At 41.3% G+C, this 26,829-nt stretch overlaps 1 protein-coding gene across 1 annotated transcript in view; it reads right to left on the bottom strand.

Moving 5' to 3' along the window:
- FRY (FRY microtubule binding protein) overlaps positions 1 to 23,594 on the bottom strand; it is a 324,059-nt gene extending 300,465 nt beyond the window's left edge. Inside the window, exon 1 of the mRNA XM_082602261.1 lies at positions 23,248 to 23,594. Within this exon, the coding sequence (XP_082458387.1) occupies positions 23,248 to 23,452 (205 nt within the window). The 5' untranslated portion in view covers positions 23,453 to 23,594. The remainder of the gene's footprint in view (positions 1 to 23,247) is intronic.
- Positions 23,595 to 26,829: the final 3,235 nt, after the last annotated feature.

The raw sequence follows: 26,829 nt of genomic DNA, 5'->3' as shown, positions 1-26,829 counted from the left end.
ACTGCAAAATCTAGTAATGTTGGTTAGAGGTAGGGGGATGGGAAAAAAAGAAACTAACTCTTATTAGTTGCCTACAATATACTACACTTACATGTGTTATCTCTTTTAATCTTCACAACCATCCTACTTAATACATGAGAAAATGAGCTTAGAATGGCTAAGAAACATGCTTAAAATCAGAGTTACTGGGATCTACTTGTCTGTGTCTGGATTCCATATTTCCTCTGTCTTCACATCCCTGGAGCATGCTTCCAATAGGCCACTGAGCCTTAGAACTGTACCTCCTCAATATCTCTTGAACGCATGCCTGTCTTAGTTCAGGCTCTTATCATTTCTCACCTAGTCTAATACACAGGTTTCCAATGGTTTCTCCGGCTCTGAAGTTTATTTTCTCTTGTACAAGTATGTGTAATCTTAAGAGTTATTTTTTTCAGGAACACAAAGCTGTTTATGTCATTCTTATTGTATGTCTTTCTTTCTCCCTGGATCATGAGTTACTTATTAATAAGGGTGACATCAGCAAGATGACAGAATAGGAAGCTCCAGGCCCTTGTTCTCCTATGGAAATACCAAATGAACAACAACATATGGACCAAAGTAGCTTTGTGTGAACTCTAGAACCAGTTAAGAAGCCACTGCAACCAAGTGAATGCCTAACCAAGAAAAAGCCACACTCAAAACCACAGGACATTCGTGGCTTTTTTGCTCACCTTTACCCCACCCCCTTCCCAGTGTAGCATGATATGGTCAGGAGGATGCCATCCAATTTCTGGTCCCTCCTTCAAGACAGAAGGAAAGAGGAGAACTTGCTTGCAACATTTTGGTTTGTCTGGGGAACTGGTTTCTTTCTGGCCTGACTCAGAGCACTGATGGGAAGGGTGACATATTCTGTATATCAGGTTGGAGGCTGCTGAAAGCAGTGGTGGGTGAAGTGGCCTGTGACAACGTCAGGTAACTGCAGACCCATGGGCACCTGGGGGCAAGAGATTACAGGCAGAGGAATACAACAGAACATCTAAGGTCCTGAGAATGAGCAGGGATAAGACTCAGAAAAAATTAAGAGATTTTAAAACAGCCATGTATAAGAGAATTGGAGGGGGAAAAAAGCAGGGAAGACATATCCCCAGAAAAAGTCTGAGAGAAACTTAAGCCTTCATTCCAGGCTGATTAGTGAAGATCCTCCTCTGTGCAGAGCCCGTCCACAAAGACTGACTGAGAAAATCGTTTTTCAAATGCCCAATTTTCAACAGAAGATCACAAGACATACAGAGAAAGAGGAAAACATGGTCCATTCAAAGGAACAAAATAAATCTCCAGAAACCAACCCTAAAGAAACACAAGTCTCGGACTTGCTTAACGAAGATTTTAAAACAATGTTCTTAAGTGTGCTCAATGAGATAAAGGAGAACACAGAAAGACAAACAAATTTAGCAAAAAAATTCATGAACAAAATGAGACTATCAACAGAGATCAAAATTATTTAAAAAAGAACCTAACAGAAATTATGGAGATGAAAATAGCTTGATTGAAAAATTCACTAGAGGGGTTCAGCAATGAATTCAAACAAGCAGAAAAAAAGAATGAGAAAACTTGAAGATGGGTCCTTTGAAATTATTCAATCTGAGGAACAAAAAGAAAAAAGAATGAAGAAAAGTGAAGAGAGCCTACAGGACTTAAGAGATACCACTAAGCAGATTAATATATGCATATGGGAATGCCAGAAGGAGAAGAGAGAGAGAAAGGGGCAGAGAAGTTATTTGAAGAAAAAATGGCAAAAATGTCCCAAAGTTGAGGAAGGACATGGATATACACATACAAAAATCTTAATAAACTCTAAGTAGGATAAACCCAAAGAGACCTACACTGAGACATATTATTATCAAACTGTAGAAAGTCAAAGACAAAGAGAGAATCTTGAAAGCAGCAAGAGAAATGTGGCTTGTCATATACAAGGAATCTTCAACAATATCATCAGTGGATTTCTCAGCAGGAATCTTGCAGGCTAGAAAGGGATGGGATGATATATTTAAAGTACTGAAAGAAAAACCTGTCAACTGAGAATAGTGTATCAGGCAAAACTGTTGTTCAAAAAGGAGAGAGAAATTGAGACATTCCTGGGTAAACAAAAGCTGAGGGAGTTAACACTAGACCTGCCCTACAAGAAATGCTAAAGGGAGTCCTTAAAGTTGAGACAAAAGGAGGCGATTAATAGATAGTAACTTGAAACCACATGGCTGTAAAAGTCCTCTGGTAAAAGTCAATATATGGACAAATATAAAAACTTGAATTCTTGCAATTTTGGTTTGTAACTCCACCATTCATTTTAAAATAGGATTTAAAAGACAAAAGCATAAACAATGATTATAAATCTATGTTAACAGGTACACAGTATATAAAGATGTAATTTGTGACATCAATAATGTAAACTAGGGGTGGGGCAGAGATATAAATGAGTAGAGTTTTTGTATGCAATTGTAGTTAAGTTGTTATCAGTTTAAAATAGATTGTTATAACTCTAGGATGTTTTGTAATCTCATGGTAACCACAAAGAAAATATCTATAGAATATACACAAAAGGAAATGAGAAGGAAATCAAAACATGTCACTGAAAAAAAATAAACTAAACACAAAGGAAGGCAAGGAAGGAAATGAGCGACAAAAAGCTATAAAACTTACAGAAAACAAATAACAAAATGGCAATAGTAAGTCCTTCTCTATAAGTAATTGCTTTAAATGTAAATGGATTAAACTCCCCAAATCAAAAGATGTAGATTGGCTTAATAGATTAAACAAAACAAAACAGGATCCACCTATATGCTTTCTACAAGAGACTTACTTTAGATCTAAGGATTTAAGGACACAAATAGTTGAAAGTGAAAGTATGGGAAAAAAAGAATCCATCCTAATAGTAATCAAAAGAGAGCGGGGGTGGCATAGTAATAACAACAACAAAAAAACCTTTAAGTCAAAAATTGTTACAAGAGACAAAGAACTTTATATAATGATAAAAAGGTCAATTTACCAAGAAGATATAACAATTATGTATGCACCAAACGTCAGAGCTCCCCAAAATATGAAACAAATTGACAGAATGGAAGGGAGAAATACAGGCATACCTTGTTTTATTGCACTTGACTTTATTGCACTTTGTAGATATTGGCTACTTTACAAACCGAAGGTCTGTGGCAACCCTGCTCAAGCAAGTCTATTAGTACCATTTTCCCAACGGCATTTGCTCACTTTGTGTCTCTGTTACATTTTGGAAATTCTTGCAATATTTAAAACTTTTTATTATTATTATATTTGTTATGGTGATCTATGATCAGTGATCTTTGATGTCACTAATATGGATCACTGAAGGCTCAGCTGAGGTATGCGTACCTCAGATATTGCAGGTTCAGTTCCAGACCACCACAGTGAAGCGAATATTGAAATAAAGCGAGTCCCAAAAATTTTTTGGTTTCCTAGTGCATATACAAGTTATGTTTACACTATACTGTAGTCTGTCATGTGCAACAGCATTATGTTTACATGCCTGTCTTCATTAAAAAATACTTTATTGCTAAAAATGCTAAGCATTGTCTGACAATGCAGGATTGCTACAAACCTTCAATTTGTAAAAACTGCAGTATCCGTGAAGCACAATAAATCGAAGCATGATAAAATGAGGTATACCTGTCGTAGGACACTTTAATACTTATGAACAAGTTCTAGTCCACTGCCTGGAATGTAGTAGGTACTCAAAAAGAATTTACAGAATGAATGAATGGATGAACTGGTCCGTGATTCTTCTATGAATCACAGCTATTGGTAGGGGAATCAATGTGGAAAAATTATCATAACAATACAAATTACAAGATTTACTAATATAGAAATGAAGCTCGAATTAAGCAAGGTGATCCTAGTCAATGATGGAGAGGTCAAAATCAGTATTTGGGGACTTGGAAGAAGTATACATTTTTAAAGGCATTCAGAGGAATAAATAAGACATATTGCACTTAGAAACAGTGTCAGTGGCTTATATGATAATATATCCATGTATTAATATATTAATAGATTATATTAACAATTTAAACTTGAGAGTAACATAGGTGTAAATTGTTGTAATGGGAAGCACAATAGTTACTGTTGGTCACCTGACTGTGAAGATTCAGTGCAGTAGACAGAGCTCTCTGTGTTCCTGCAGGAAAACCTACCTGGGGTTCACGTCCCTGAATGATTGTTTAACTCTGTGAACGTGAAAGTGACTACAGGTAGAAATAATCCTGATGTTGGCCTGGACCAAAGAACTTTTCAGGTTTACCCGAGTCACCCTTGGAAACCTCAGTGTGCACAAACAAAACTTCTGCAGACTGGGAGTTCCCAGATAGGAGAGGAAGACAAGGTGAATAAAACCAAAAGGATTTGCACAGCTTTCTTATGGGGCCTTAACTACTTCACTTTTGGCAGATAAACTTGGGGCTTTGGAGGAAGTTGTTGATGGAACCAAAAGACAGATTAAATCCTTCTGTGGGCTCATTGGTGTTGCTGCACCACCGATGGCAAATACCGCTTTGCATGAGCAAAGGTGGTAGCTCCAAAGGAAGCCAGGCATAAAGGGATTGTGGCAGAAGTCATGAGAGGGATCGGGACGGAAAGTGTGAGGGACGGAGATGAAGACACTAGCACCGTCAGGAAACTCGAAACACCAGCCTTGGAAGTATCTTTTTACAAGAAAGTTTCCAGTTGAAACTCCTGTAACTGCCCATAATGGCCCTTTACATCTTTTTTTTTTTTTTTTAAATATTTATTTATTTATTTATTTATTTAGGCTGTGCTGGGTCTTAGTTGTGGCACACAGGATCTTTAGTTGCGGCATGCGGACTCTTAGTTGCGGCATGCATGAGGGATCCAATACCCCGATCAGGGACTGAACCTGGGCCCGCTGCACTGAGAGCGTGGAGTCACTGCACCACCAGGGACGTCCCCCTTTACGTCTTTATCTCATTTTACTGATGAAGAAACCAAGGGACAGAGTTCACACGATTAGCAGAGTTTTGTCTCCCAGAGCCAGTAGATTTTGTTCTTTCCAATCACTTTAAAGGTGTTATTCTTTAAAAATTCACATAATTAAATAGCTATGGTATTCTATATGTATGTGCTTTGGAATTCCAATCTGTTCCCATAATGATTCTCTTCTTCTATATAGTGAATATTGGGTAAATTCCTCTTAAAGAAAAAAGTCTGACAACAGATGAAATATTTAAGTAGTAGCACATTTCTCATATTCACTAGAAAGACAGACTTAAGAATGAGCTAATGTCTTTTGAGTAAAGAAGCACCAATATTATATCTGGAAATAGGCAGTATGCTAAAACTTTGGGGCCAGAATCAACATTTGCGATTAGATCTTTTTCAGATGAGCAAACTGACCTCAGGAGAGGTAAAGTGAGCTCACCAGAGTCTAGCTGTGAGTTACAGAGCCTGGATGAAGAAGCCCAGGTATTGGTGTAACCTCCACAAAGGTGATTATTTCACCTTTAGGAGGAAATATAGCTCACTCTCTAAGTCACTGAACTCTAAAAATGAAGAGTTTTTTTCACAGCTATTTATCTATATTCCAGTCATCCAGAGCACACCCCAAGCCTAGAGAAGATGGGTGGTCCCAGAGGAACCAGCCTAAGAGTGGCACCACACCTCAAAAGATTAATGTGGAAAAATATATTTGATTACGGACATGACAAGTCAGGAAGGCTTGACCTGCCAGGAATAGGTGTGGGAGGAACTGTTATTAAATATTTATACAGCACTGATACACAATAAGTATAATTGTGCCAAACGTATAAAGTCCTGGCCCGAAGGCTTTTGCTGTCAGCTGTAAAGCTGGTTATCCCTTACATATCTGTTGTGTTGCTTCATCAGGTAAACAATCCATTCCATACATCAAAGAACCATCATTCTGATGAGCTATCTTAGGAATAAGACTTTATATCCGATGATTTAATACAGAAGTTACAGATACTTGTCACCATATTAATAATTTTAGGAAATTCACTTTGATTCTCTGACAAGCTTACAGTTATCTCTTTTTGTTGAGTCTCTTTTCCTTCTTTCTACTTAACTCTTCCACACTGTTGCACAAAACACAATTATATTCTCTGCTATTGCAACATGCATAATGGTACCAGCAAAAGCGAAGTGCATTAGAAAGTTTTATTTTGTAAATCTATGTTAGCCAAAAAGAAGTTGTCAAATAATTCTAGCCAATCATGGATGCAGGAGCAAAATAAATTAATAAAGGGTACTGACTCAAAACCTTAGGCAACTTGATGGACTCATACAGAGCTGACATCTGTTTTAACCAGGATACAGTAAGTGGGGAAGGAAAGTAGGAAAAATGATGCAGCCTTTGATGGAAAAAGATTTTATTCAGCTCACATGAGGCTCAGAAGATGCTGCATTATACTTCTCACTTACTTAAATCTGCAAAGGATTTGAAGTAGCTAATACTATAAGCAAAAAATCCTCTCGAAATGGGATATATTAAGGCAAGAGTAAAATAACAGGAGTCCAGGTGATGAGGGATTTGGAGAGAGGAAAATAAACCACTTTCACTGGAAAACTAATACTAAGGATGACTATCAATTCTTGGGAAATAGTTTAGCTTTGTGCATGTTACTGATCGCTAAGACAGACCAGGCAGTTAATATATAGACAGATAGGAAAAGCATCCATTCATTCATTTACTCACTCATTCATTCATGCATGGGATACACAGTATCTGCCTTCAGGTGCAGTGGTTGAGAATCCACCTGCCAATGCAAGGGACATGGGTTCGAGCCCTGGTCCAGGAAGATCCCACATGCTGTGGAGCAACTAAGCCCGTGCGCCACAACTACTGAGCCCGTGTGCCACAACTAGTGAAGCTCATGCGCCTAGAGCCCGTGCTCCACAACAAGAGAAGCCACCGCAATGAGAAGCCCGCGCACCGCAACAAAGAGTAGCCCCTGCTCGCAGCAACTAGAGAAAGCCTGCGCGCAGCAACGAAGACTCAACGCAGCCAAAAATAAAATAAATAAATAAATTTATAAAAAAGAAAAAGGCTTGGAACAGAGGGGGTGGTACTAACGATACAAACAGCATTAAACACCATAACAGTGTGTGAAGACGTACAAAACAAAAGGTAAGATACAACTAAACCGTCTGAGGGTGGGAGTGTTAAGGGACAGTTTGAGAGATAAGGTAACATTTGAGCTCAGCCTTGACAAAGAATATGACAGAGAAAAGCAAGGTGGGCAGGTTTACAAGTACGCCTGGGTGAAGACCCGCCCCAGGGAGAGGGGAGCAGGGCCAGAGGGCTTCAGTGGTTCCATGTGGAACGTGTGCAGGAAGGTCAGGGGCAGGGACGAAGCCTTCCCTCTGAGCACAGGGCCAGCCCGGGAGGGCTCCTGGGTCTTCAAAGCCATGCTCAAGAGTGTAGGCTTGATCCTGAAAGTAAAGGGGCTAAAACACCACAGAGGCACTGTCAGAAAGAAGGTGCGGGGTGTTACAGAATATCTCAATGTTTAAGAGGATTAAAGCTCCGAGTGAATGAGAACTACTTCGGGGATGCAGTTCCAGACTCCAGAGGGGTCCTTAAAATAGTAGAGATTTTAGAGATTAGATACTATTTTTATCCCACTTTCCAGGGAATATTCTAGGGTGTACAGGGTGGCTCAAGTACGTATCTAGGTCCACACACTGTTACTGGAAGAGGGAAGAGTATGGCACAGCTCTGGCTGGGGCGTAAGCATTTTCCTGAACACCCACTGAGGGCAGAAATCATTAGATAAATGTTTCAGGGACATTAAATAAATAGAAAATTTAGCTCTTTTAATCCAAGAGCTAAGAATTGAGGTAAAAGGATGACAGAAACTAGACAAAAGACAGTAAATGTATTAGGAAGGATAGTATAGATATATACGTATTTATCACAACACAGTTGGCAGCTTCCTGAAAGGTGTACCACATTTGTGTAAAACAAATTATTTAAAATGCATTATATTATGTAAGAGAATTTATTAATTCATAGTACGGATCATTTATACACTTTATAATAAGCCTCTGATCAGTTTCTGGTTTGTAATTAAATTATCTTTTAAAAGGGACATAGCTCTCTTGTAAACTGAGTGGAAAACAAAGCTAATCTCATTGAATAATGCTGCCCAAATCAATATGAAATTATCACAACTAGTCTGGGTATTAAAAATATAAAATAATGTGAACACCTGCTAACCCAAGATGGTCTTGATTCCTGATCCCTTAAGACCGTCTTCTGTTCTACATCTTTGGAGGATGGGAAGCAAAGTTCCCTGGGTTGTCCCAGAGCAAGCTGTGTCCTCTATGTAACTTAGCTACATGGGTCACTGGCCCTGTTCAAGTGAATACAAACATAATTGACAAGATAAATCCTATTAAGACAGGAAATATGAGTCTTATCCCCTACTAATGAGTCTAGCAAAGTTTTAGCTGACAGAGCTTCTAAGCAGAGTGATCTTGGGCTTACACCATAAGATGGTAAAGCAATAGGATGATAGGGAGATGTTTAACCCCCATCACAGCGGGGTCTTTGCAGGATTTTGTAGGTATACTCCATATGTAAAGGAGGAAAAACCCTGTTATCTAGAATCCAGCTGCCTCCTATAGAGGATGACTCTTATTAGACTACAGAGATTCTCAAAGAATGAGTGGAAGATCCCTCAATCAGAATCAAATCATGACTATTAATAGTAAGTACTCCCAGGGCTTCCCTGGTGGTGCAGTGGTTGAGAGTCCGCCTGCCGATGCAGGGGACACGGGTTTGTGCCCCGGTCCGGGAAAATCCTACATGCCGTGGAGCGGCTGGGCCCGTGAGCCATGGCCGCTGAGCCTGCGCATCCGGAGCCTGTGCTCTGCAACGGGAGAGGCCACAACAGTGAGAGGCCCGCGTAATGCAAAAAAAAAAAAAAAAAAAAAAAAAAAAAGTAAGTACTCCCATGCCAACCCCAAACCAGATGAGCCAGCATCTGAATTTAATTTTAACAAAATTTGAGATGGTTCTCATGTACCCTTATGATGACCATGGGCTTAAAGGAAGTAATCTCAAATGGCCCTTTGATTTTGCTGAGCACCTAGATTGGTTTTGGATGTGCTGTGACAGGCCAAAGGAAGAGCTGGGGGTAGCAGCTGGTAAGATCAGAATTGCTCTCTATGACAGAGAGAGAAGAACATGAAATTCTGGGGATGGTGTGGTAGAAAGGAATTTGAAAGAATCGATGGGAAAAGAAAAGAAGAAAGAAGTCACCAAGATGTCCAGGGGTTAAGAATACTGGTAGAGTAGGCACTGGGAAATCTCAAATGTCAGGGTGGCTGAAAGGGCTTTTCAAGAACAGGGACATCTAATATTAAATCAGCGTTGTCTGTGCTGAATGAATATCTAAAACCTACATCCTCTTTGTCTCTCTGGACATCCACAGAATCTGCTGTACACACAGGCTTTTATGGTTGAGTTTTTGTTTGTAGAAATCAAGGAAAGAGGATGAGCTTCCCTTCTGAATTCACACAGCATAAGACGATAATGGGAATATCCATAAATGGCAAAAGAGAACAAACAAACAAAACATTAGCAGAATTTACAGGGTGTTTACTTACGCTTCTTTGGATTCAGGCTGAGGAAGGCCTTATCTTGACATCAATTTCTACAATCAATGAAGTAGAACAAAGGGGATATGATGTCTCAGATATGGTGCTTAAAATTTCCACCCAATCATGACACACCGAATTGTGACTCTCAAAATTCCCTGGCCACAAAATGTCAAATGGTTATACTAAATTCTAGGGGAAAGGAAGTAAAATCCTGTCGTATGCCTAGAAAGAAATAAAAACTGGAAATATTTGAAAAAGAAAAATTAGCAGAAGCAGGAACTTAAGCAGAAGGACAGTGCCTCTGAAGTTATAGAGATCTGGGGGCTGGGCCTGGGACTTTCTGTAGGTATTGGCATGGAAGCTCGATCAATCTTTACTTAAATTTTAAGAGCAAATTGCTCCCAGCTAACTTTTAGGTTATGTAAGGTTATATGATCTTCTCCTTCTATTACTTTAAAACTTTAAAACAGAAAAAAAATTCTTCTGTATTTTCAAACCCTAGTGCTTAGAAGAAATTAGCTTTAAAAGAAAACCTTTTTTTGCTTTATTTTGAGCTCTTCTAAAATCCTTTTCCCAAAGTAATGATTATTTATTACATACCCCTTCAGAGGTATAGAACTTGTGGTTAGATAATTTTTTAAACTGAGGACCACACAAAACAACAGTGTGACCTATTTTTCAAAGATTAAATTGAGCCCTGACAACCTTAAAAAGTAATACATTTCCCTCAATTGAGCAAAGTATTTACTTTTCAATGATAGATGCAGGCACACAGCTGCTCCACAAGCGCAGTCAGGCTAAGTCTACTGTCTACCTTCGATGCCCCTTTAATCAGGGGCCTTATTAACTGATTTTTAATTAGGGATTTGGTTATACCCTGTGTGGAAAAAAAAAGACATATACATTTTTTGTTCAATCACTAAGATATAGGGTTTTAAAGCTGCTTTGGGTTATAACTTTTTGAACACGAGAATGGAATAAACCTCAGAGAATATTTGGTGAAGGAGAACTGGAAACTGAAAAGTTGTGAAATCTTATCTTGTCTCAAATTTGCCCTCTTAACGTTGAACAGATTATTTCCATATGCTTTAGCTTCCCCACTGTGACACGGGAATGGTGATCTTAGTCTGTGAGGACAATGACAATTTAGTAGACCTTTTCACCATTCAAGAGGAAAATATTCCTACAGCTTCCCCCCCCACAAAAGAAATGTTTATATAGGGTCTAAGTTTTCCCCTGGATCACATCTCTGAGGACAATCATGTTTCCTGTGCATTTCCTTGAACAAAAGTTTCCCCAAACTAAAATTCCCCCTCTCTCGCTTGATTCCTTTCATCAAAGAAACAGACTTTTCATCTCTAAAGGACAGAATGAAAAATAAAGCCAGCTGAGATCTTTTTTTTTTTTTTCGGTACGCGGGCCTCTCACTGTTGTGGCGTCTCCCGTTGCGGAGCACAGGCTCCGGATGCGCAGGCTCAGCGGCCATGGCTCACGGGCCCAGCCGCTCCGCGGCATGTGGGATCTTCCCGGACCGGGGCATGAACCTGTGTCCCCTGCATTGGCAGGCGGACTCTCAACCACTGCGCCTCCAGGGAAGCCCCAGCTGAGATCTTGATGCCGTGCACTGGACCAGGCTTGCCCTTCAGCTGGGTGTGTCACCACCTGGGACTGACATGGACCTTTTAAAGCTTCAACCTCCCCCTGCCCTGCCTCTTCACTGCAGTGTCCTGTGCAGAAGGGTGGGTGTGTGGAGGCTGAATAAACACAGGCTGGTGCATGGGTTGCTTGCCTCTGGGACCCACAAGGAAAGCTGTGGGCATCATTTTCTCCTCACTTTCTTGTTCACAAAAAATGACCCCAGAGGTTCTTAAACTAGGTTTTGGTGATGATCTCATGAAGATTATGCTGGGAAGCAGGAGACCCTCAATGTAAAGCTGTCTGTGTAGGTCTGTATTTCTTCATCTGTAAAATGAGTGCATTGGATTAGATGCTCTCTAAGATTTCTTTCAGACCCGTAATTCAACGATGCTCTGATTTTCCACTGCGCTCCCTGCCAAGTGAGTTATTTGCTTGTCTAAGTTCTTCAACAACACAACCACCAAGCACTTTTTGCAGTGTGAGCCCTGAAAAAACAGTAAATCCCAGGACTCAAAGACATATCTATAAGATGAATAATTAGCAAGGAATTAAGAATTCAACTTTTGGAGAAACACCATAAGTCTTCTAAGATGCCCTCTCATTGACCAAAACAATAGCAATGATGAACAAAAAGCTGATTTAGCTCATTAATGCCCAGAATTGGCAAGATCGAAGCTTGAAGAATCCCCAAGACTTTAAAATGGGTGTCCTTCCAATTGCCTCAATGATGAAATTAAAATATTTTGAAAGTGAGGTATACTCCTCATCTAATCATATTCCTTAAAAACTGACTGGAGAAATATTGCCACTTGGGATGAAATTCATGACATTTTATAACTTTTAAAACTTAAAGTCATAAATTATGGAATAGTTTATTATGCTGCTTTTTTTTTTTTTTTTTTTTTTTTTTTTTTTTTTGCTGTACGCGGGCCTCTCACTGTTGTGGCCTCTCCCGTTGCGGAGCACAGGCTCCGGACGCACAGGCTCAGCGGCCATGGCTCACGGGCCCAGCCGCTCCGCGGCATATGGGATCCTCCCAGACCGGGGCACGAACCCGTATCCCCTGCATCGGCAGGCGGACTCTCAACCACTGCGCCACCAGGGAGGCCCTATTATGCTGCTTTTAAACAGATGTTATGAGCCATTCCATTCAGCAATGAGTAGCGTACAGCAACGTGGGATGTTAAGATGGTAACTGTACTGTACAGTAAGCAAGATCCCAGGCTTGTAAACACTCTGGTCCAGAGCAGGGACAGTCGGCTGATTAACCTGTATTTTGTGCACAACAATTACATATTAATCTATTTTACAGTGTTAATCTCAAATGTCCACACTTTAAAGAAGCAGAACCATATATGTACCCCTCTACTGTAGCCCCTAAAAGAGTGTGGTGGATTTTTTATTTGTTTGTTTGTTTGTTTGTTTTGCGGTACACGGGCCTCTCACTGTTGTGGCCTCTCTCGTTGCGGAGCACAGTCTCCGGACGCACAGGCTCAGAGGCCATAGCTCACAGGCCCAGCCGCTCCACGGCATGTGGGATCTTCCTGGACCGGGGCACGAACCTGTGTCCCCTGCATCAGCAGGCGGACTCTCAACCACTGCGCCACCAGGGAAGCCCCTGTGGTGGATTTTTGAGTAAATTTTTCATCAACTTCTATGCACTGTATTTTCCAACTTAATGAAAGCAACGTGCAATGCTGGACTTCTGTCTGAACATCAACAGCTCATATGTTGGTCATTTCTACCTCTGCTGCGCAAATACAACTGAGCTAGATCCTAACATTGTTTTAAAGCAATAATGTGCAGGCTGAGCTGGGGAGCCTTTCAAGGAGGAGTGTGACAATGAGAAGCCAATGGACTCTTCCCGGCTGGCTCTCCCTCCCTCCCACTGCTTCGATTTCCTATAAGTCGATCCCCTGAGGCAGTGGTTGGATAGAGAGATAGAATCCGTTGTTGTCTGGGGGAGAGGATGGAACAGAAACTTTCCACCCTTTCTATCTCACTCTATCCAGTCTTGTGTTCACTCATCATTACTTTCAAGGCCGGGAAACTTTAAAAGAGCCTTTTAAAGAGAGAACCATTACTTATCAAATAAACAAGGATTACACTCCTGCCACCACCCTCCCTCTTCATCATCTCGGTGACATTCAGGGAGCTTCCCCACTCCACAGAGGCAAGCACCAAACACAGTTTCATTTCTGCAAGTCATTTTGCCCCATCCATAGCAGTAAAATGTTCAAAATAAAAACCACCCCGCAAATTCCCTGCTGTGGGGAACAGATGTAAGTGTAATATTATTTTCTTTTTGCTTGCTTTTTTTTTTCTTAAGTTCCCTCTGCTGAGCATGTTAGATAAATGCCTTCTGGGCCTCCTCTGTACCCCCTTACGCCCAACCAGCACCCCACTGATGGAGATTTTGCATCTTCATTTCAGGTTGTCCATGACGGATATGCTTCCAGACCACTTCCCTGCCTCCTGCCCAACCATGTTTGTGCTTGTGGGAGTGTTTGGTGTGGAAATCAGAAGCTGATTTACCACCAGTAAAATGGCTTCTATCATTATAAACATTCATCAAGCATGATTAAGCACACAGACTTTAGTCACCTACTTTTTTGCTGAAGGACTGAATAGCATGGGTATATGTGAAACAGCAAAGCCCTTTCTAATTCAGCAGAAATTAAGACAAAGTACAAGGTCACAACATCGGGATGTTTACAGTCTTCCAAAACTGCATTGCCTTTTGTTTAAATAATTATGTAGTAATTTGTGGCATCTTTATTAAAAGTAATTACATTTTGGCAATATTTCTTTTGAGAAGTTGCCCAACTGCTATTTATTTTGGATGGATGTGATTCAATAACAAAAGAAAATAAGTCGCTATAGTTTATTTCTGAATAATGCAATTTCTGTGCAGTACTAAGTATCGTGCATGATATTCATCAACTTTCATTCATTGAACATTTCTATATTTTATTATATTATTTGTATTGCTTGTTGTATTAAGAGTTTTTCTTCTTTTATGGACTCAAATATTTCTCATTCATCCAGTTGGCTTAGTCAATTCAAGCTGCTATAGCCGATTAATATAGACCGGGTGGCTTTGACAACAAACATTTACATCTCACAGTTCTGGGGGCTGGGAAGTCCACGATCAAGGTGCTGGCTGATTTGGTGTCTAGTGAGAACCCTCTTCCTGACTTCTTGCTGTGTCCTCATATGGCAGACAGAGAGAGAGAAATCGAGAGAGATCATCTCTCTCCTGTCTTTTTTTCACAAGGGTACTAATCCCATTGATGAGGGCTCCATCCACATGACCTAACTGCCTCCCAAAGGCCCCATCTCCAAATGCCATCCCATTGGGGATTATTCAACATATGGATTCTGGGGGGGGGGCAGACACAAACATTCAGCACATCATTAACATTTAAAAAATTGATCAAGGGGTGGCAGAAACAGTCGTAGTGTTTTACCCTCTGATGTGAGCAGGGGTTACAACAAAGACCTAGATGGGTAGTGTGTAAGATTATGAGGGGGAACCAGGAGGAAGCCTGTATATAATGGAACTCAAATCTAGGCACTATTAGGAGAGAAAATACAGGTTCTCTTCCTGCGCAAGAACACACTGACCTTTGAGGGTGGTGATGGCAGGGTATGTGGGAGAGGGGACTGAATGACAAGGGGCAGGGCCGGGGGCCTGCCATGAATAGATGCCTACTGCTTCCTACATGTGAACCGGGGATAGTTTAAGAATGACTTTGATCTTTGAGGATCTTTTCCACTTCCTTTAAGTCTGCAGTTCTCAACTAGGGGATGGGACAAACGTCCCATGTACCTGGGGATAATTTTCACAAAGCGGTTAGAAGCCCAGCCCCAGCCTAGACTGCCTCAATCAAATCTCCAGGGCTGGTGCCTGTGGATTCTGAGAAACCTTCTCCAGTAATTTGCATTTGTGCAGTTAATTGAAAATGAATGCCTTAAGTTGCTCAGTTAATATTCCCTTAGTTGTACAAGCATTTGAAAATCTCAGAAGACTGGAAACCCTTCCTGAGCTGGACCCTGGGGAGGAACACTCGACTTATAACTCTTTCTCACTGAGTTCTGTTTTTGTTTTTGTTTTTGGCCTCCAGGAGGCTTGATCTTTATTTTGTTTCCAGCCCAGATGAGGGAGATCAGTGGAGTGTGGCCTGAAGGGGAGCACAGAGATGCCAGCAGTGCCCCAGGATCTGCCTGCCCTGCCCAGAGGCCCAGAGCTTAGGGAGGGGCGTGGCTTTCTTCCACCTGTCCTTCCCAGAGCTGGATCTGAACTCAGGGCAGTCCCCAGGCCCTGGTGTTCTTTCCTCATTGTCCTCAGGTTCCTTAGCTGAAAAAATTCAAGTCCAGGTGACTGATCAGGCCAGAAGTGTTTTAGAGGGTGCGGAAGAGTCACAATTTACAAAAGGTAAACAATCTCCCAGCAAAGAAACCCTGATGCAGAGGACAATTAAGATCCCCTGGGACTTTCCTGTAGGGAGATGCTTCACTGCCAATTAGGGTTTCTGTGCCAGATGACACGGTGTCAGTATTGCCATTAGCTGGTGCAACACAGAGCTTAAACACTTGTGCCAGAGAAGCACGAACACCCAAATTAGTGCACCCTGCTCTCCTAGTAAAAAATTAGAAAGGAGAACAAATTGCTGTGTATCAATGTCTTAACCATCAACCTGTCCTTCGCAGCATTTTGCATCTGGTAGTCATTCAGCAAGATAGCTTAGATTTTTGTTGAATAGGTGTTGTAGTCTTTCTCATATGCATATCTTCCATTTATCCTTGGGCACTATTTTGATACTTAAAATTAAAGAATGTTTCTTTGAATTGAATCTTTCTGGCCCACAATTACTCCAAAACACCATCCAGTATTGATTATCCATCAAGATGACTTAGTCTCTCTTAAGTATCAGGGTGGGAGAGAAAAGTATGATTTGATCGCTGAGGGAGCACCATGGAGAAATCTGATTTACTGACAAAGTACATACCACCTTTGTGGTTCCTGCATCTCTATGCTAGGAACTCCCAGGATGTTCAAAGGTAAATCTGATAATCTGTTGTTTGGCACAAAAAAATTAACTCATGCCCCACTTAGGATGGAAAGGTTTGGAAATCGTGACCTAAAACACTCTGACCATCTTGTAATGAGAGTTTTTACATGCATGTCACCCAAAGATGACTACCTGTTTAAGCTCCTAGGTTTTAAAGAAATGCTGGAGATATTCTAATTAAAATTTGAAGGTAAACATTCTGTACAGAGTCCCAAGGTATTTGAAGCAAAAAAATGTTGGGGTATGGTCATTTCTCTGCATAACTGAGTAACTGGATGGCCATATCCCCTGTTAAATATTTGTTAAAAGTACATTATTTATGAAAACAATTAAAATGCTTAAAATTATCACTGAAGTATCTTGAGTAAATATAAAGTTATGTGGATGTAAAAACACAATCTATTCATAGTCTAGATGTGACTACTAGACCTTAGAGTGTTAGATTTAAGAATGGGAAGAAAAGTGTGTGGGAGCTCTCAAATCTGAAAAGTTATACATTTGCTATAAATCAGCAAATGGAAATGAACTGCTTTTAGAACAGGAGCATTTAAGCCACTTCTCAATACACTTATATCGTAAGTCCTGTATTCAGAACTGTATATTTGTATTTATTTTATTTTTTTCATGACAAGGAGAAAAAGCCTGAAGTCAAGCCATAAATCTAATGCCTTCTGCTTATTCTGTGTCCCTGCATAAAGGTAAAACATATTTCCCTTTGGTTATCACACATGTGACTAGTATTAGCATTTTTGTTTTCCTTAAAAGTAACTGGGTTACCACTAATATCCTCATTAAGTTTTTGGTTTTGTTTCTTTTTAGAAAAAAAACACAAAGCAAAACAAGAACAGAAATTTCACCTCCCTGAATAAACTTTTCCAAAAAACAAATACAATTATTTAAGGAAACAGGATAACTCAGTTTTTGTTGCATTAGTATTTTTGAGTAAGAAATGCTATAAATATTTTTAATATTTTAAATCAAAATGTCAAACATTGACTTTCAAAACTTTTGGAAGTCTAAATACTCCTAATATTTAAAAAGATTAATTTCAAGTGGTGAATTCATTTATAATCTTATATATAAGCTATACATTATATGTAATTGTGAATGAACTACCATCCTATTCCAACTTTTAGTTCAAAGAAAAGCCTAAGCTGGGACTTCCCTGGTGGTCCAGTCATTAGGGCTCCGTGCTTCCATTGCAGGGAGCACAGGTTTGATCCCTGGTCGGGGAACTAAGATCCCACATGCCACGAGGTGCAACCGAAAAAAAAAAGCCTAAGCTGAATTTCCAAAAGCAAGGTGTTAGACAAAGTTAGGCAAAATCACTAAACACAAGGCCACAAGTAAGTTTTGAAATCACAGATAGTGTTGTTTCTAATACAGAACAATTTTCAGAGGCCTGACATGACAATACTCTCAAGTTTAATGGGTTCATGTTGAGAAAATATATGGATATTTTTATTATTAAGAAGAGCTTCCATGTTACCCTCTTTTCATGGAAAATTAAGAGGTCTTTTAGTTGTGTCTCATTATATAGAATTTACCTTAGCAGAGGGTTTGATTGACGACTTAGGATAACTTTCCATCCATGAAGATTTGCATAAGTGTTCCAATTACACTTACCACCCACCCATGTAAAGTACAAATTATGTGAAACAAAACCTTTGATATCAACAAAGAATAAGCGAACACAGTCAATTCCAGCTGTGTGTCATTTCATCCTCACCTACTATCTCATTTGCATTTCATGTAACCCTGTGACACTGGTGTTTTCGCTCCCATTTCACAGATGAAGAAATAAACAGGTTCCCAGGGATCAGGTGACTCGTCCATTACACATTTAGTAAGATGGGGGATCAGAACGTGAACCCAGTTGTGAGGTAGATACTTCCTTGGTGAAATCCATTGTCTGAAATCCTTTCATGAGAGGACAAGTTCAGACTCGTGCCTTTGAGGCTCCCTTGTCTTAGACCCTGAGCACAGCCACCTCTGGAAGCAGCCGTGGTAGGAAGTCACACCACCAGATAGACGGGGGTGCGGCTCCGGAGAGGTCGTGACATGGTCCTTCTCACGTGCCTCCACCCTGCCTGCACACCTCACCACCTCCAGGGCACCTCCCACATCAAAGACACCCAGGTGTACGAAACATGGGTCCTGTCATCACCAAGAGGAGCCACTGAATCCAACTGCACACGATCCCAGGAAGCACTGTTTACAGTGCGACCTTAAGGAGGTCCTCCCCGTCCTCCTTGTCCCTGGAAGGCCCTGCTGAAACGTCATCAAATCACTACTCAGCAGGGATCCTGAGTGACAGAATTCCTTTTTTTTTAAATTCTTTAAAGATTTTTTTGTGGGGGGGATGTGGACCATTTTTAAAGTCTTTATTGAATCTGTTACCATATTGCTTCTGTTTTATGTTCTGGTTTTTGGCCGCGAGGCATGTGGGATCTTAGTCCCTGGATTGGGGATCGAACCCACACCCCCTGCATTGGAAGGCGAAGCCAGGAAAGTCCCCAGAGTGACAGAATTCTAACATCAAGCTGGAGGAGGCGCGCTTAATTACAGAGTGTCTTTCCCTGTGCCTGGGATACACAGGCGTCCAGGAGGGAGCCCGAACCCAACTGCCCAGCTGCACTGTCTCCTTCTGGCCACCCTCAGGGAGGCTAGAACCATCTAGCTGCCAGTGTTCTTACTACTTCCGTGTGTTTCCAATAAAATCCTACATACAGCAAGAAAAAAAAAAAAGCAGTTTTACTTTAGAAAATGTTCAAAATCTGTTTTTTTTATTAAAATGATTTTAAATAACTTTTTTTAGATTGTTTAGGATTTTTTTTAAAAAATCCCTTTGGAACAGAACTGACTTAAAAATGAGAATGGAGGTTAGCTTACGTGCTGGCCTATCTGCCACGTGAGTCCTGACCAGAAGGCCCTCCTCCTCGAGGTCCCACACTCATCCTCTGACTAAGCAACAAGGAAGTACGTGGAACTGCCTGTTTCCTCCAAGCAGATGGCTCCTGGCTTTTCAAACAGATGATTGTAAAATCAGTAGGATATTTTAAGAATGAGCTGATCAAACACACCAACTTGCTTGCCTACGAGGGCTGAGTGAACAACCCATGACACCTGGCACCTGAGCCCCACTTTCTTCTAGGTGCAGGATGAGATGCTCATTTCAATCTGACGCGCCTACGGATGGGGTATGTGTAAGGATCACACCTCTCTCCTCCTTTGCTTTCTTTCACAGAGCTGAGCCCTCTGCTCTGGAGCTGCTGGAGTCCTTTCAGGAGGACGAGGAAGCAAGGTTAGCTGCCCGCTAGAGACCTAGCTACACTCTTAATGCCTGGTCTGGTGAAGCCGAGATGGAAGAACTTCAACTGAGCAACTCAAACTAGTTCTACTGTTGAGGCTTCTTCAAGGGAAGAAAAACGGTTAGCTTTTGGAAAAATCATAAAAATATGATTTTTAAATGTATTGGTTTTGATTTTTAAGATTCACTGCTGTGAGTATGGTACCCCCTTCACTCCTTTTCTCAAGAGGTATTTATTGGTTTGCACAATATGCAAGGCATCCTGCTAGGAAAATTCTTTCCCATCAGCCACATAAGAAACTGTCTTATTTTCTGCTCTCTTCCCAAGGTCTAGAATACATCCTGGCATATAGCAGAATCCTAACACATGTTTTAACAAATGAATTACACACTGAGACAAGGGGTACCTGCATTTCCCCCACCAGGAGTTCCTATATGGTGATGAAAATCAGTATAAAGACCTTCCCCTTTGATAGTCTCTACTGCCAACTAGTTATTTCCTGGAGCTAGAATCAGATAGGCCCCACAGGACGGACACAGTCTCACAGCAAATTAGTAAATTTACCACCAGATGTTAAGTGACCACCTACTATGTGCAATTCCCTCACCGATACAATTGGGCCATATAAGATATTGCCCCTGTTTTCAAAGAGTTTCTATACAAATAGAAACTTAGTTGCCACAAAGTGACAAAGTGACCACTGAACCCATTCACAACCTAAGACAACTGAACACAATCCCAGGAAGAAAGGGAAGGACTCTTTATGCAGTACTGAGGCCAAGGAGGTGAGTGGTAGGCATGAGAGGAGAACTCAAAGAGATCGGAAGACGGCGTGATTACAGAAGACAGAAGTCTTGAGTTAGGCCTTGGAGCCCAGGTGGAGAATGGAAGAAAGGGCATAACAGGAACACAGGCGTGTGTGTGTGCACCTGTGTGTGTGCTGGGAGGTGAGGGAGATGCGAAAGTGGAAGAAAGCAGAGCACACAAGGGCTGCCAAGAGTTCATTCTGTCCATCACGATTTGAGTCAACTGAATAAATATTTATTAGTTCACGCTATGTGCCAAGTATTGTGATAGGTACAAGAGACACAATGGTTTACAAGACCAATATGGTCCCTGGCTCACTGGCTAGTGGAAGATACAGACAAGTAAACAGATAATTACAATACAACGTGATAAGTGCTGTGATAGGGAAAAGTCCAGGTGTTATGAGAAGGACGCAGAATGGACCCCACCCAGATGGGAGGGTCAGGACAACTTCCTAGACATTCCCTACAAGGGCTGTCAAGCTGACACCTGAAGCCAAGGTAGGAATTAGTTGGGTGAAACTATGCAGGTAGGTTATATAGCACCTACCCTAGAAGAGCAAGCATGATGGACCACGGGGATCTAAAGTGGGCTGAGTGTGCAGGACTGCAAGGGGAGGAGAGCAAAGAGATGGGCCAGGGACGGAAGCAGCGGCCAGGTAGGCAGTCTCGTGTACTTCACTTTAAGGAGTCTGGGCTTTATCCGAAGAGCGAGGGTAGCCACTGAAGAACTGTAAGGGAATGACCCAAACATATCTGCATTTTGGGTAGATAACTATCTGCAGTGTGAGATGGCCCTTAGAGGAGAAACGGGAGATAAGAACACAAGAGTAACATGTAGCTCGGTTCTTCAAGGTCCACCCTAGACCAGTGCAAGGACTCAATGAATATTTCATGAGTGAATGAATGAGCTGATCCACCCATCAGTCAATCATTCAGTGCAGGACTGAAAACAGGAGACTTGAGAGAGAGGATAAAGTTGTCTGTGTGTATGGAAGGGTCAGAGTGAATGCACATCGGAACGCTGACATGTCTTCAATCTTGCATCTCATCAGACAAATGAGGACAACAGTTGACAACGCAGCACAGGGTAATAGAGGGAAACAGCTTCAACACTGGAGTTAAAAGCCCCACGTCTGACCCGTAGTTTTGCCAGTTATTAATTCTGAGTTGCGTCTTAATTTCTCTGACGCTCAGGTCCCATGTTATATCCGCTCTTTATGTGTAACCACACAGCATATAACATAGGAATGGTTATCACAACCTATGTACATTTCTGTTTTCAGCTGATGTTTAGGAGCTGTATGGGACTTGCAGCCTGGTGGCATTTCCAAGTCAACCACTGTACAAAGAAGTTAGTGAGGCCTACATGACAATGAGGTTGTGGCTCATGTGAAAGGGAATTTAGAAATAAAAGTAGCCACTATTGTTCAAACTTTGGGCAGGCAACTATCTACCTTGTCAACTGGAGACCCTAGCAGATAGTGAGGACGTTAAGAGTTCATCTCCTGTTGCTGTCCCCAAGGAGGGGAATGGCAGCAGAAATAGGCAGAAAAAATAGTGTACCTGAAGGCCACAGGGGTCGGTGAGGTGGCTTGGAGACCATTTAGGGACACAGTCTAGACGAGAATCCATTGAGCTCCCACCTCAGTATAAAGACTCAGCTGTGGGACTTCCCTGGTGGCGCAGTGGATAAGACTCTGCGCTCCCAATGCAGGGGGCTCACGTCCGATCCCTGGTCAGGGAACTAGATCCCACGTGCATGCCGCAACTAAGAGTTCGCATGCCGCAACTAAGAAGCTGGCAAGCTGCAACTAAGGAGCCAGCTGCCACAACTAAGACCCCGTACAACCAAATAAATAGATAGATATTTTTTAAAAAGACTCAACTGTTAGGGGGGTTCATTTCATTTTCATGATGACATAAAGCTTGAATGAATTATTCTTGTTTATTTTCTATCATCACAGAGTTAGCCCTAAGCAGTTGGGTCTAATCTATCCTCCTTAAAGACTCCAATCAATCAATCACAAACAAAAAGGCCACTTTCAGTTTCTCCAGGAGATTCCAATGCAAACAGTATTGAAATAAGTTGACTAAATAATTCAGCCTCTCCAGTGACCACGCACCTACCAGTGACACCTCAGTGAGAGTGCACAATCACAGGCATCTTATACAAGCTACACACCTCTAATACCAGGCGTGGACATCTAAAGCTGCCATCAGAATCTCTTTATCAAGATTGAAATCTCTGAGTCTTCTGTGCTCCAATACATTTCACCATCCACATTGTTTAATTGAGCCCTTTACTACAAATGTTTTAGGCTCTGATGCAAGACAGGAATTTGAAGCATGCATTCGAGTATTTAATGGTGTTAATTTCTGGGGCACACAAATATCAGCTTCACTCAACAATCCAATAATGCAAAATAAAGAAAATACACCAGAGAATGAAATGCAGCATGGAATTCTCCAGGATTGCAAGCAAAGCAGTTCCCTGATCGTGCTGCCAGATAATAAAACAGCTGCCTATTTACAGAGCCTTAAAGATATGAAAATAAATAAAGAAAATAAAAGAAAAAAAGATGGGGGTGCTTTCAGATGAAAGAATCATTCTATATTTTATACTCAAACATGTTTAGTTGGCTGCTTCAAGCTCTCAGACATGTCCCAAGTTAATTTTAAATGTAACACATCTGATCATTACAAACGAAATACAGTCCTTGTTGCTTTTGGTTTGTTTTTTTAACTGGCAGCACCAACTGAAACAAATCCTACCTGGAAATATGGATGGTCTCTTTTTCGGGCGCCTCAGGTGAATGGGTTCCAAGTTTTTAATGTTTCTTTGAAGTCTTCCTTTAATGTCATTTCCTATGAGTAGTTCAGGTGGCAGGCTACTCCGTCTTGATGATTTACAATCATTTTGAGATGAATTTAGTTTGTTCTTCGTCCTGGAATATAAATTGCCGTCATCAACTGCCATGGTAGGAAATACATTAGATTTTCTTAACAAAATCTGAAAAGCCAAACCCAGCCTCAGCCATCTGCGTCTCCACCCCAGATTCAGATGTTCTCATGCTTTACCCCGCACTTGTTTGGGAAGCTTAGCAAGTTGATAGGCGTGGACTTGAACAGGTGTAGAATTACGAAGGAGCCCCTCCTATCCACAGCTAATAGCACCAGCGAGGAGAGATCCAAAAGATCATTAGGTTCAGAAGACTGAGGAATTTGAACAGATGTGGCACGCGGGTAATAAAAGTGATGGTTACTGTGTGAAATTTCTGTTTTATTACTGCGATGTCATAAAGCAAACACAACTTACTCTTTAAGAATGAACACCTATGCAAATCGCAAGCCTAATTATTATCACTTCCCAAACTATTCAAGATTTTTTACAAGCTTTTGGGAAACATTTTACATTTCCTCCTACCTTTTTGTTTCAGACTACACACGCAGAACAAACATCTGTCTTTATTAAATCCCTTATCTGGCAGGCAGCCGACTGGAAGTTGGCTGGACGAAGGAGATGAGAGATGGCTGGGGAGATGAGGAAGGAACCCGTGGTGGGCGTGAACCGAGCAGCAGTGCCGGGAACCCAGCGCCGCTTCCTACCCACCCCTTCCATCCTGCGCTCTACCTGGCAGACGGCTTCTTGAAAAGGTCAGCTGTCTGGCGGCGAAGTCAGAGGTCTAGCAAATGAGCTGTGACCTATCAGTGATGGCAGCCTCCACTCAGCAAATGGAAAGGAAACTCTGTGATCTTTGCGGGGATTCTGCCTTGCTCTCGACTAACGTGGTCAGCTGGTTTGGTGGTCTGAGAAAAAGCAGCATTTACTAGATTCCTGCCTGACCCGTCCCATACTTTCTTTCTTTCTCTTCCGGAGTCTGCATTTGGTGTCCTCTGTTCCCTCCCCCCTTGCTCTATTTATGTGGAAATGTTCTGCCCTTTTTTCTTTCATTGACTGTGCAGAAATCATAACTCGTCATTTATTCCCTCATGTCCCAGGGCTGGGTCTCCTCTCCCCTACCCCCTCCTCTGTCTCTCTCTGTCTCGGTCTCACGCGCGCACACACACACACACACACACACACCCCTCTTATGTTCTGTCTGGTTGCAGTGTGAGTCAGAAGATAAAGAAGATAAAATCTGCCTTTTCTCTTCCCAGCACCTGGACTCAGTAGATACATACCATTATAAAGGATTTAGGGGTTGTTTCAGAAATCACTGTTTACTTAGGTTTCCTGGCTGCCGAGTAGGTTGTATTACTTGGTAGAATTTAGGAGCTGGGTCTTTTCACCTAACTGAGGATACACTTCAACACAAGTATAAGTTTCATTCTCTTTTCTCCTTTTAGCAAATAGGTCTTCAAACGACAACAGATTTTCTGAAGAGAAAAGTATTTTTTTAACAAGTGTGTCCAGATTAGGGTTGCATTATAACCCATAAATTATAATTATAATCCAGCAAACTATTTACATATTAGATTATTAAATTATTTTACTAATTCTGAGAAACATCTACACCATTTCCCTTGCAGGACTTAAAACTATTTTGTCAAGTTGGAACGTATCATGAACTTCAAAACAATGAGTGGCTTGTACAAAACTATTTTGAAAAGCCCATGAGACTCCTTGAATCTCCCTTAGCTTAATGAAAATACATTTTTTTCTAGTAAAGAAATAAAAAGTAAAGCATTACTTAAAGTTTGAGATAACAATTTAATAGAAGAAAGAATATATTTCCATAATGTAAATCTCAAGAACGGTGCTTAAGTTTTGAAAACCTAACAGGGTAGAGCCCTAGGGTACAAAATACTGGATGCTAACAGGGAGAAATCTAGCAAAAGACAAGCTGAAAGTCGAGCTATTTAGTGACTTTCTTTCCCAATTCACAGTATCCTCACGGGGCTAAATAAGAGTGTGTATGAGATGAAATGGAGTCTTAGAGGAAAGGTGTTATTATCACACAGAGTGTGGAATAGGTACGGCTGCACCTTGGAGAGGCTGGCTGCAAACACAGGGTTAAGAGTGTATGCATCTGGAAGGCACTGTAACAATAGCTGTGGTTTATTGCATGCTTAATACCAGCCAGGTTCTGTACTAAGCTTTGGACATGCATCATCTCATTGATTCTTCCTAATCCCCCTGTTCTACAGATGAGCACACTGAGACTGCCAAATGCCCGGGGAACTGGGGGAGAGATCTGAACACAGCTTTGACCTGACTCTCAACGCTTATGCCTAAGGCCATGCTTTAAACTACACCACACTGAAAAAACAAAAACAAAAACAAAAAACTACACCATACTCAAAACAAAAGAACACCATGTTGCATTATTAAATGTATATATGAAATCTGAAAGAACTCTAAAGTCTTTCTCTATTTTCCTAGCACAACTCTGTTTTAGGCAGATTTCCATTGCATCACTGAGTGAGGGAGGAATGGTCTGGCTGATCTAACTGGGCCTTCCCTGTGTAACCCAGCTGTCAGGACGTCTTTAAGATCCATGGAATGAAAGTATGAAAAAACAGAAGGAGAATTCCGATTTATGCTTTAAAAATAAAGTATTCATGTTGAGACTTTGCATATTAAAATGCATTTTAGATAAACGTATTCCATTTTCCTGAGATTTAAATCATAATTAGGGAAAAAAATCCTACCCTACTTGTGAAGGCGCCCCTAATCTCCTGATCCTCTAAAAATAAAACGATGTAAGAGAGGGCTCAGGGGCTTCCCTGGTGGCGCAGTGGTTGGGAGTCTGCCTGCCGATGCAGGGGACGCGGGTTCGTGCCCGGGTCTGGGAGGATCCCACGTGCCGCAGAGCGGCTGGGCCCGTGAGCCATGGCTGCTGGGCCTGCGCGTCCGGAGCCCGTGCTCTGCAACGGGAAAGGCCACAACAGTGAGAGGCCCGCGTATCGCAAAAAAAAAAAAAAAGAGAGAGGGCTCAGGGTTCCTGATATGCGCAATTTAATTCCTCTCCTGCCCGACTATTCTCCACTCATTGGGAATATAAACAGATATGAATCTAGCTCATTTACTATACTTTCTCAAAGAGAAAAGTGAGAACAGCTTGAATTTGCTATTATTCAAATTTTAGGGTAATGAAAAAAGGACAATTTTTATTTATTTTAAAATAGTATTAAATTTGTGAACATAAAAAAAGTAACTTTCTTTTCAAAATATTTAAACTGGCTGACAACATGAGTGATAATCAGCCACAAATAATTTAGCTTGGTTTGGGCTAAACGAGAATATTCACAACCTGTAATGTTAAGTCCATTCCTCCCTCTTCATACTACCAGCAAAAGTGGAATTTCATTGTTTTTCAGGTAGTCAAAGGAATGATGATATATTAGGCTCTG

This window comes from Mesoplodon mirus (genome assembly GCF_964341445.2).
Source record: "Mesoplodon mirus genome assembly, chromosome: 17".
Taxonomy (NCBI): Eukaryota; Metazoa; Chordata; class Mammalia; order Artiodactyla; family Ziphiidae; genus Mesoplodon; species Mesoplodon mirus.
The sequence above is the reverse complement of the archived record's forward strand: the minus strand, read 5'-3'. Positions and strand labels throughout refer to the sequence as shown.